This window comes from Kryptolebias marmoratus, linkage group LG18, assembly GCF_001649575.2.
Source record: "Kryptolebias marmoratus isolate JLee-2015 linkage group LG18, ASM164957v2, whole genome shotgun sequence".
Taxonomy (NCBI): Eukaryota; Metazoa; Chordata; class Actinopteri; order Cyprinodontiformes; family Rivulidae; genus Kryptolebias; species Kryptolebias marmoratus.
Genome location: NC_051447.1, coordinates 4,652,165 through 4,663,843, shown reverse-complemented (window position 1 = coordinate 4,663,843; position 11,679 = coordinate 4,652,165). Strand labels below are relative to the sequence as shown.

The 11,679-nt window shown below is 40.3% G+C and overlaps 1 protein-coding gene and 1 pseudogene across 6 annotated transcripts; one reads left to right on the top strand and one right to left on the bottom strand.

The window, feature by feature from the left end:
* Positions 1-3,452: 3,452 nt before the first annotated feature.
* On the bottom strand, positions 3,453-9,548 carry LOC108247566 (zinc finger protein 205-like). Of its 6 annotated transcripts, XR_005234424.1 has the most exons (3): positions 5,860-6,662; positions 5,717-5,793; positions 5,204-5,341 (listed from the first exon to the last, which is right to left on the bottom strand). XR_005234424.1 is itself a non-coding variant. In XM_017435809.3 (2 exons), exons 1-2 carry the CDS (start codon positions 6,689-6,691, stop codon positions 4,455-4,457), a joined length of 1,059 nt encoding a protein of 352 aa, XP_017291298.1. In that variant the 5' UTR covers positions 6,692-9,548; the 3' UTR covers positions 3,453-4,454. The 6 variants fall into 6 exon arrangements, 1 of the variants encoding a protein (XP_017291298.1); XM_017435809.3 differs by lacking the exon at positions 5,717-5,793 and having other exon boundaries at positions 3,453-5,341; positions 6,520-9,548; XR_005234423.1 differs by having other exon boundaries at positions 5,201-5,793; positions 6,520-6,657.
* A 123-nt stretch (positions 9,549-9,671) lies between these two features.
* Positions 9,672-10,190, top strand: LOC119617940 (annotated as a pseudogene).
* Positions 10,191-11,679: the final 1,489 nt, after the last annotated feature.

The window sequence follows — 11,679 nt, the reverse complement described above, 5'->3', positions numbered from 1 at the left end:
AAGGTACCAATACTATTTCAAAAGTACAGTATAGGTATTTTTGCTTTCCAAAGTCATTGCAGGAGATATTTGGCTGTTCAAATGTGTTTTGTTATGACTTGTTGAATACGGAGCAAAGTTTTATAGTTTTCACACATGTACAGCAGAGTGAAACAAGAATTATTTCAATACTTTACATTTAAGAACTGCTTTTTTGTGACAGACGCAGCTTGCTCTGTCACCACTGCCATATTTCTGCAGTTTAATTCAAAACCCTTTTATTGTCAATAAAGATAATTTTAAAAAATTCAAAACGTCACATGCAGCGATGAATTGTGGGTAAATACTTCGCTGAAGTCAGCCTGGATGTGGGCTCAGCCGAAGGGCGGATGTACTACCCAAAGGGGGCGGGGCTAAAGAGCACTCTGGAGAATTGGGACACACTAGCACTCAAACCCTTCAGTATGGAAGTGCATTTGAAGGACATGAGGGTGGAACGAGGGTGGAACGAGAGTGGAAGTGCGAGGACTGGGACCGGGCCTGGGAGTCATGCACTGCAGAGGAGAGACAACGCTGTGACTTTGGATCAGCTGGATCTTTGTTTATTTCAGAGAAAATCAACACTAATAAAAAGAATTTAAGTTAAAATTATTCTCAAATCTGAATCCATCTAAACACCTGATGTCTGTTCAGGAGAAACGTCCGCTGTTTCCGTAAACAAACACATTACCCACAATTCCCTAAAAGGATCATCAGACAGTTTGACAACCAGTCATCAGAATTATTAACTTTCTCACATTTCATCGAAAAATCTATTTTTTTTTAATTTTCTTTGTACTTTTTCCTGAAGTAAAAACAGACAAAAAGGACTTCCGGTTATGGTGGCCATGTGAGAGGACGTGTTTTTACCGCTCTGCTGTTCCTATCAAAGATTCTCTCTAAAATCCCTTCCTTTCAAAACAAACTAAACAGCTAGTGAGCACGGGTTGTTGGAATAATGCCTAAAGCAGCAAAAGCGTCCCAAGAAATAAGTGAAAAAGCAAAACAGCATAAGCTAATGGATTACCATCTTCGAGGTGAAATGCAGAAAGCTAATGCTAGCCCATGCTCAGCTCCAATGGCTGCTGCAGACAGAGAGGAGAACCCGAAGTCTCAAAGCAGCAAGGTGGACGAAATACTGTCTGTTGTTAGTTCGATCCAGAAGGATTCCTGCTCCATGCTGTCTTAGCTACTGTGATGGCGTTTTCAGCATAAATGGCTGCAGGATGAGGATTTTGTTAAATATATTGGGCTACAAACTGATGAGTTCTTTCAGTTGAACACAAATCAAACAACAGCATGCACCAGATGGGAGGCCTTTAAAGCATTTATTAGAGGGCATATTATAAGCTATACAGGCAAGAAGTCAAAGGAAGCCAAGACTAAAAGGCAGCATCTAGAAAATAAAATAAAGGACACTCAAGAGAGGGTGTTTCAAACAAATGATACAAAGCTGAAAAAACAACTGTTGCTCCTAAGAGCAGAATATGATAAACAGTCCAGTTTCAGAGCCGCATCCAGTCTCTTAAGATTAAAAGAAAATTTTTACAAACAGGGGGACAAAGCTGGAAAACTTCTAGCTTGGCAGATTAAAAAGCTTGAAGGAACAACATCAATCACATCAATTGAAACACAGGATAAAACTCTAATAGATCCAAGGGATATTAATAACGCTTTTAAAGATTATTTCAGAAATTATGTGATACTCAAGGGAACTTAGACCAAATGGAATTAGATAAGTTTTTGAATGGGCTACATATCCCTGCCATTGCAGATGATCGTAGAGTTGACTTAAATATAGAAATAAATAAAGAGGAATTAGCACAGGCCATTGATGCAATGAGATCTGGTAAGCAAGCGGGACCTGATGGTATCCCCATTGATATTTATAAAAAAATTAGGGATAAATTGTTGTCACCCCATCTTGACATGTTTATGGAGTCATTTAAAAACAGCAGCCTGCCTCCCTCTTTGAATCAGGCTCTAATTATTCTGCTGCCAAAACCGGGTAAGCCCCCAAATAAGTGTGAAAACCTGAGACCTATCAGTTTACTTAACACTGATCTTAAAATTATTAGTAAACTATTGGCAAAACGGTTGCAAAGAATCCTACCAGGTATAATATAGGAAGATCAAAATGGGTTTATAGCTGGGAGGCAAGGATATCACAATATTAGAAGGGTCCTGAATATAATTTGGCTCAAAAAGAACGCTAATGATACAGCTCTTCTTTCATTGGATGCCGAAAAGGCTTTTGATAGGGTGGAATGGCCCTATCTTTTTAGAATACTGGAAAGGTTCAGTTGTGAAAGTAACTTTATTAAATGGGTGAAAATAGTATATAACAATCCAACTGCAGAAATAGTGTCAAACAAAATATTTTCAAGGGCGATTCAAATCAGGAAAGGATGTCGTCAGGGATGCCCTCTCTCTCCTTTATTATTCACTCTGGCAATAGAGCCATTGGCATCAGCCATTCACCTGCATTCGTAGATCTCCGGGATCACGGTTGGCCCCACAGAGCATAAAATCTTTATATTTGCGGACGATGTCATTTTATTTCTAACAAATCTGAAAAAGTCAATTCCGGCGGTGATGGAAGTGATCCAGGAATTCGGGAGAATCTCAGGTTACAAAACAAATAATGCAAAATCTTCTATTCTGGTATTAAATGTTGAAGAAAGGACTAATCCCATCAGTGAGGTTATGCAATTTAAAGTAGTGTAACATTTTGAATATCTGGGTGTTCAAATCTTCCCGGAACCACAACAGGTCGTCAAATCCAATTACGAACACCTAATGAAAACAATAGCTGCCTCAATTAACTACTGGACTCCCCTGCCTATATCCATATTGGGAAGAGTTAATGTTCTGAAAATGAGTATACTACCAAAGCTATTATACCTTTTTCAAAGTATTCCCCTGCCGCCTCCTCCTGAATTATTCATTTGGCTAAAGAAAAACATTTTGGGCTTCATGTGAAACAACGGAAGGCCTAGGCTTCGCCTCTCTTTGCTTTATTTACCATTTGACAGAGGGGGATTAAAGTGCCCCAACTTTAAATTTTACTATTGGGCAACACAATTAAGGACTATAATGTTCTATTTTGCAGATAAAGATAATCCTAATTACTACATCGGCTGTTTTAGTGGCCCACTAGTACCATTTAGAAATTCGGTACTGTTTAGTTTAGCTTTATCTTCCTGTACACTTAGTTTAGTTCTGTACATTTAGTCATGCTTAGATCTGTTGGTTTAGCTTAGCTTATTTAGACAATTAGTTATCAGTGTATCTTGTACCTGTCTGTAACTTTGTCTGTAATTTTGTTCTTGTGTTGTAAAGCACTTTGAGTTGCCTCGTGCTGAAAAGTGCTATATAAATAAATGTACCTACCTACCTACCTACCTCACTGGGTAGAAATGGAGTCCCACAACTTAAGTTTGGCTCCTCCTTTATTCATATACTCCGACACTCCAAAGAAATGACTTAAATATACAACAAATCTTATTCTGAAAAACATGATTAGAATCTGGCAGGATGTTAGAAAATACCTCGCGGAGCCAAACGGCATGTCCCAGTTTAGTCCAATATGGGGGAATCAGCTGTTTGCTCCAGGTAGGGCAGATGGAAAGTTTCAACTTTGGGCACTGCAAGGCCTAAAAAGTATTGGTCCTCTTTGTTAAAGAAAATTCCACAACATGTAAAAAAAAAACAGACAAAAATAAACAATCAAACAAAAACCAAGAAGTTCAGTCTTAGAGAATCAGGCGCAGAACAGTTTGAAGAACTGTCAAGGTAATCCCCCACAGAGTATGTGTTGGGGATGACTCTCAGCTACTACTACAAATAATAGTTCAATATCTTTAAATTTGGCTGTGTTAGCTAAGGTTGATTAGCCGTGGCAGCCTTCTTAAATCAGGCTAAACCAGTTGTTAAATCAGGTTATTCCCAGTTTTTACTTCCAGGGAATTTCTTTAGAATCTGTCCAGTGGTTCTGGACAAAAACAGAACTGATAATCATCTTTTAACGGATCATCAGGTGGCCATGTCTGTTCACACCTAATCAGTCACCAAGCTGCAGCAGCAGCTGCTACAGTCAGCTCACTGTAGTTTTTTAATGAGAAAGGACTTCTTTATAAAACTTTAAGGTCTTTAAGGGTTGGTAAATATGTTTATTCAAGGTAAACAGTTCTTGTTATATTTTTTTAAATGAAAACTAAAAACGTTTGTGTTTATATTGGCCGTAGAAATGCTCACATCTATTGACCTGCAGCTTCAGAAACAGATCTTCAGCTTTTAACAGACAAACAGACACAAGCAGAAACATTATCACCCACCTTCACCTTTTGGTGGTGGGGGAGAATTAAAAGAAAAAGAAAAAAAGGTAAAAAATTTAACTACCTAACTATGAACTCCACGTCTGAGAAAGTCACAACTTAGACCTTCTGAACTCTGTGAGTCACCATGTGTCTGAGTAAATTACATTTATGATTGAAACTTTTCCCACAGGTGGGACAGGAGAACGGCTTCTCGCCCGTGTGAGTCCTCATGTGCCGCACCAAATTAGACTTCTGATTGAAACTGGTTCCACAGGTCTGACAGGAGAAGGGCATCTCACCCGTGTGAATTCTGATGTGATTCGTCAAAATACTTTTGTTAATGAAGCCTTTACCACAGATCAGACAGGTGTATGGCTTCACACCTGTGTGGGTGACCATGTGGGTGTTCAAAGCATGTTTGTAAGTAAAACTTTTTCCACAAGTTGGACACGAGAAGGGCCTCTCACCCGTGTGAGTTCTCATGTGACCCATTAAAATACTATTCCGAAAGAAACTTTTACCACAAAATTGACAGGAAAACAGTTTTTCACCTGTGGGACTTTTTCTGTGTGTATTTAGTTCTGGACAGTCCACATCGTCTCTGAGATCCCTGATTTCTGGACTTCTCCTGTTTCCTTTCAGCTCTTCGTCTCTGCTGGATCCTGAGTCTTCGGTCCTGGTTCCTTCCTGGTCCTGGTTCTCAGGTTCAGGAAAGTTCTGAGAAAAGAGCTGGTCCCAGTTTGGTTCTGGTTCCCAGTGGTCTCTGTCCTCATGAGCAGGACTCCCCGTGAAGATATCAGCTTCCTGTTTCAATAAAAACTGTTCTTCATCCTGATTGATATGGAGCTCCTCTTGTTCCACTTTCATCTGTGTAGCTTCTGGTTCCTCCTGTGATGATTTTGGTTCTTTTTCTGGACGTTCTGGATCCACAGCCTGTGGAGATTCTGGTTCCTCTTGGTCCAAAGTGGAGCTCCTGTCCTTACAGACACAATGCCGAAGGAGTTCTGGACAGATAGACGGAAGAAAAAAGCTGATTAATGTGATGAGATGAAAACAAACTGCGCTTTAATCATCTGAACAGTTTTAAACCTTCAAATAATCGATTCACCAAACATCTGTCTGTTTACAGAGACAAAAACAGGCAGATATGTTGTCTGATGGACCCACGTCAGAACTGAGAAAATAAGGCACAGATAAAACATTCTCTGCACCACACAACAGAAATCTGACTAAGTTCATGTTTGATTATTTATTGAAGTCTTCGTTCACGGACCTGCAGAGCTGAGAAACAGTGAAAGTCGGTGACAGGAAGTCTGAACGAAGCATCTCAGGACTTAAATTATAAAAGTTGTCAAACTGTAAGCTCCCACCAGCTTCACCTGGTAATGTCCAAAACCGGATCAGACCAGCAGAAACGCTTCTGAGGAAGTTTCTGGTTTCAGGAAACAAACTGACACTGAGAAGAAAAAGTTAATTTCATTTAATTTCTCTACAGAAACACAGAGAATGTGGGAATGCTGACCTGAGCTGGGTCACTTTCAGACACAAACACTGAGCTGCAAACTGCCTCGAAGCTGAAGTTCACTTCTGATTCACCCATGTTAGGATTTGAATTTATTTTAATGCAGTGATACTCACATATGGGCAGACTGAGACTAATTATTCACAGCACTAAAACAAAAGAAAATAAAAATGCATCACATGATTCATTTGCTTTCGTTTAAAAATAGAAATGCAACCACAAAACCTTTTGCTGCATAAATAAAAAAGGTAGTAAACAGTTACCACACTTCAAGAAAAATCCTCTGAAACATTTTGTTCCCTACTTTAAAAAAAAGCACAAAAAGAGGAACAATCAGCAGTGTGAATGTTATAGTTTTCAAACTGGAGATCATCGAGTGGCTAAAAACTGATAATTCTAATAAATGTTTAACAAACTTCAAATAGTATTTTAAAGAGTTTCAGAACAGAATAACGCAGTCAGCCTGGTGTTTTTGACCTGGGTGGTATTTGTCACTTTCAGACAGTCATAAATAACCAAGCATAGGTCACATATGGACAAAAACGTCGGTTTTAGGTCAATTTAACCAGCAGGATTGTAGATGTTAAACTACAGCGGGTTAAACATGAACCAGAACTTTAACTTTAGCACCATGATGACTTCACCTCTGCTGCTCCTTACCTGTCCTGTGGAGGTTTATCTGTGGTTTCGAACTGATATCCAGCAGTCTGCGCTGACGGTCGATCTCTTCCTCGTACTGGACGATGGTTTTTTCAAACTCTGTGAATATTTCTCCAGCAGCAGCAGTTAGTCGCTCGCTGATAAACTCTCTCAGAGACTGAACTGAAGACATTGTTACTGCAGAGACTCAAATATTCACCTCACACACCCAAACCGACACAGAAACCACCAGAAACACACACAGAGCTAACTATGCTAACGCTGCTCGCGCTTTGTTTACTTCCGTTGGTGTCACACTGTGACGCTCCGACAGAAACTGCATCTTTTCCTACGCCGTGATTGAAAAACACAAAAATAAAAACATGATTAAATAATTAGGGAATTGAGCTGACACTGAAACTACACGCTGTTTAGAAAGCAACAAAAAGTAAAAGATGATTGTTAAACATAATGATATTCATCTGAAGGTGAGGGATTCCTGATTAGAACAGAGCAAACGGTGCTTTGGAAAATACTGCAACTCTTATTAAAAAAAGATTGGAAAGGATATTTAGAGAGCACATATTTGGTCTGGAAAAAACACGTTCTAGTAAATAATAAGCTGAAAATAAAAACTCAGAGTTTAACTGGTGTAACTAGACTGTGAGAATGTAAATTTCATTCCACCACATTACCACATGTGATGTGAATGACAATAAAGTATCTTTGAATCCTCTGAATCCTTAGTCCATGTACAAGGAGTGCAGAAAGTATTCAGACCCTCCTTGACTATTGACGAGGTCAGAAAAACTCACAAATCCCAGATAACCTGCTCGACCTCACCAGTGCATAGTTACAACCATCAACATGTTAATACATTTGATTCAATTTACAGGTACATTAATACATGTGTCTATCTGGCCAGAGCGTCTGTTTTACAATTTCCCCCTTTTGGTCTCTGATAAGAGACCACCACAAACTCCTATTCTATCCCTATTAGATGTGCAGCTGAATGGGCCGGAAAAACTCCCAGGGGCTAATGTTGTAATCGTGAGAGAGAAAATCAGCCACACCACCTCATGCCCCAATGAGGGTGACCATCGCTGGCCCAGCCCACACCTGTACAGAGAAAAACTGTCCCTCTTCTGAGAAGTAAGCAAAAATACCATGTATATACGTAAGGAACTTAAGTTGTTCAAGAGTAGTAGAAAATCCATACAAAAACAATAAAAAATCATTACAAAAATAGTAGAAAATCAATACTTATGCTTGGGAGGAGAGGTTACCAGCACATCACTCCCGGTCAGACATCTTTACCACGTCTGTCCCTACTGATTACATTCAAAGATATTGATTAAGAATTTCAAAATTTATTTGTGAAACACAGTCACCCTGATCATGAACTTTTCTAGCTCTACTTTATATTTTCTTGCTGTCAGCTGGCCAAAGAAGCAAGGAAGTGTAATCTATTCTTAAATTCAATCCTATCTGCTCATAACCATACAACATTTTTGTGACATCACAGTATTTTATCAGCTTTGGTGTGACGATACGGCTCTTAACTTTTCTTACTCTGTGCATGGCTGATGGGTTTGAGCTCTTCTAATAGGGGGCTCTTACTTACTACTACTCTTAAGACATTCTCCATTAATTGATTGAAACTACCAGCTATTATAGTATTACTCTTGTGCCCACCTGACAGCAAGTACATAAACACATCTGTTGAAAATTTACCATATAAAAATCATTTTGTTCATTCTTCATTGTCATATAAAAGTCATGAAATAAATCCTTCATTTTCATTTTTAACACAGCATTATTATATATTACAACTATGGTGTGGCTAAGCTGGTTGATGGCTTCATGGGGTGACCAATGACAGCTACGTCCCTTCATCTTCATTCACCTCCTCGTTTGCCACCATCTGATAAGCCGGTGGTTTATCACCACCTCCTTTCTCGATTGTGGAGGTGATACAGCGCACCATCAGAGATCTCATGCAGAGCACATAGCAGTAGCCACAGGTAATCAGCACACTTAGGAAAGTAGCGAGAGAAACAAAGAGAGACATCGCCAGGGCCTTCCACTTCCTGAAGATGTCGGTGAACCAGTGTGGGATCTAAAGGCAGTTCTTACACCGAAATAAATGAGTGCCACTATCTCTCTCCTCAGTGCCAGAACACGGGGGATTCTTTAATTGTCACATCTTATCGTCATCACAAAATCCACAAAGATCCCAAAGTATCTTTGAAACTGGGTGTATTTAAACAGAGGAAATGCATTGATGTGTATTGCATACTTCTGAGCAGTTTGTGATTGGTCAGAAGTTTACATAACTCCTACAACACTTACAGGAAACCAGCCAGAACAATTGGCCGAGTCTGGTTCCAGGAAACATTTGTTATCACAACTCCCTGGAAAGTTCTGTGCTCTCTCAACACACAAACATAGCTCTTCCATAATTGGTAAGCTGCAGTCTGCAGCTGCCTCTAAGTTATAGAATGAAATCCTCTTCCACATATCCCCCCCTTTTTTTCAAAATATTGAAAACTAATACATACTAAATGAGGATTTGTGGTACTATAAGAATATTGATGCGATTACTTAAAATGAGTTAAATATCAAACACGAACATGGTGTGACAAGAAGCTATGACTAACCTGTAACTAAGCAACAATTGATCTGTAATACATAGGATGTAAAAAGCAACATAATGCAAATAAAATATAAAGAAGCGTGATATAAAACAAAAATGAAAAACATGAAGTAAAACAAAATATACATCAAACTGAATAAAGTATATGCCTTTAGAATGTGAGTGTGCATGTATGAGTATGTATTATTTAATATGTGTGTATGTCGAGGTGTGTGTATGGCCACCTGTGTCGACTGCATTTGTTGTATATGTGTTGTAATATGAATGTGTAACTGAGTGTCTGTGGATTCTAGAATTGTGTGCTTTTAGAATTGTGCCGCTCAAGGTGGCTGCATGTTGGAGTAGCTCTGTTACATTCATTCTGAGATATTGCTTTTGAAAACTTTATTCCTCTTTTTTTTCTTGATGTAAATCACTTTTTTGGATGATTATTTCCTCTGGTATCAGATGCTGTGCAGCTGGAAGGATTTTTACTGAAACCATTTTGCTTTTGGACTTTTTGTTATGATGCGTAACCATGACAACAAGTGTTAAACTTAGAGAACCCTGAAGTCCAGTCATGGCCAAAACCAAGCAGACTGCCCGTAAATCCACTGGAGGTAAAGCTCCCAGGAAGCAGCTCGCCACCGAAGCTGCCCGCAGGAACACGCCGGCCACTGGTGGAGTGAAGAAGCAGGCCCGGTACCGTGACTCTCAGGGAGATCCACTACTACCAGAAGTCCATCAAGCTGCTCATATGGAAGTTGCCCTCCCAGCGCCTGGTCTGGAAGATCACCCAGGACTTCAAGACCGACCTGCGCTTCCAGAGCTCGGCCATCATGGCTCTGCAGGAGGCCAGCGAGGCTCACCTGGTGGAGCTCTTTGAGGACACCAGGACTGAGGACACATCGAGACAGACTGCTACGAGAGATCCTTCCTACCTACAGTAATCATCATCTATAACAACTCTTTAACAAAACCAGGATTATGAGCTACAACAACATTTAATTTCTCTTTGGGATAAATAAAGTATTTTTGAATTTGAATTGAATTTGAATTGAATGTAACCATCCGTCCAATCCTCGATTGGCTCATAAGATGTAACTGATTGCCAGTCCAGTCCTTTATGTCCAATGATGCTTTCCACAGACATTTATGAACTCTGTCATCGAGTCCACGACCTCACAGGTCCAGGCGGTCCAAGTGTCAGTCCTTCTCACGACTGTCAGCTACGGTCATCCACCTGTACATGGTCCCCAGAATCCATTTCCTCAGAATCGGGACAACACAACACAAAAATCACAATTATTTATTCCAATTTTAACAGCCAAAGCTCCTCATTCTCCTAAAATTTCCTCTTAACCTTTCCACGACCAGTTGGCCCTGCCTGCATTATTCTTTAGCTGTTTTTAGATTACTTAGTTTAATCATTACAGTACATTTTGCAAACATATGACAGACTTCTTCCATACTTCACTAAAGTTCAATCAAAAGCTTGTCTGTTCTGTCTTACTGTGGAAAGGCCCGAGGGTCCAGACAGCTTGAGTCAACACCTGATGCTGAGTCAAATCCACCCGCTTGCTTCGTGCTCACGGTGAATCCAGCCCGTTGCTGGGAGGTCTGCGGCCCATACCTTTCACCTACTGTGAACCACTCAGACGTCCGACAAGTCCCCAAGTTACTGTGACAGACTTGTCAGACTACCAGATGAGTGGGATTTAAAAGAAAAGAAAAAACAACGATGCAACTTAACCGATTGACACGCGGCTCCAGACGGTGAATCACTGCTCCTTTAGCCAAGAGGCGGCCCAAGGACCCAGCGAGGACGCGACAGGCCAAACTGAGCCCGCGTCCGCGATGAGCCCCGGATCCCCTCTGTCACTCCTCTCCGAGGCTTTTAGACTGGAACCGGGAAGGGGGGATACCCTGGCACCCCTAACTTAGCTCAGCTCGTGCCCTTATTGTGCCACCACACCAGGAATGAACCAGCAGAGACAGAAAGCACACTCAGGAACTTACCGAGGACGCAGGAAAGAACCCAGGAGTCACCGATCAGGTATACGCCTCACGGCCAAACTTTATTGAAGGAGTAAAAATTAGGTTATATCCCAGTTACAGGTTATATGATTAAAAATGGAAAAAATAAAAGACAAAAATTAGAAAAAATCAATAAATCCCGTTTCTCATTGACACTACGTCAAGACGTTATCCCCAAGAAGGCTGCTCCCTCCTCCTTTGACAGAGTTTTATTAAACATCCCTTCATGATTATGCAAAACAACTTTTAGCTACCTCCTTCTTCATTACTTGAATAAAGAATGGACTTAAAACACGCCTTCTACTGATGATTATGCATAACAGGGTAAAGTTACAACACCCTCCCCATCCTTGGTACTGAGAAGGAAAAAAAGAGAAGAGTTAAGCATGAATCATACAAAAGCCCATTGATGCTGGTTTCTTCACTCCCTCTTCCTTTCCCAGGCCCGGTGTCCTTCAAGGTCTGCTTTATCTCCAGTCCATGTCTCTCATTGGACCCAATTGTTGCAT

Coding starts and splice junctions, on each gene's coding strand:
- LOC108247566 (XM_017435809.3), bottom strand. CDS start 6,691: ATGTCTTCAGTTCAGTCTCTGAGAGAGTTTATCAGCGAGCGACTAACT. Junction 5,342..6,519: donor GATAAACCTCCACAGGACAG/GTAAGGAGCAGC, acceptor CTATCTGTCCAG/AACTCCTTCGGCATTGTGTC.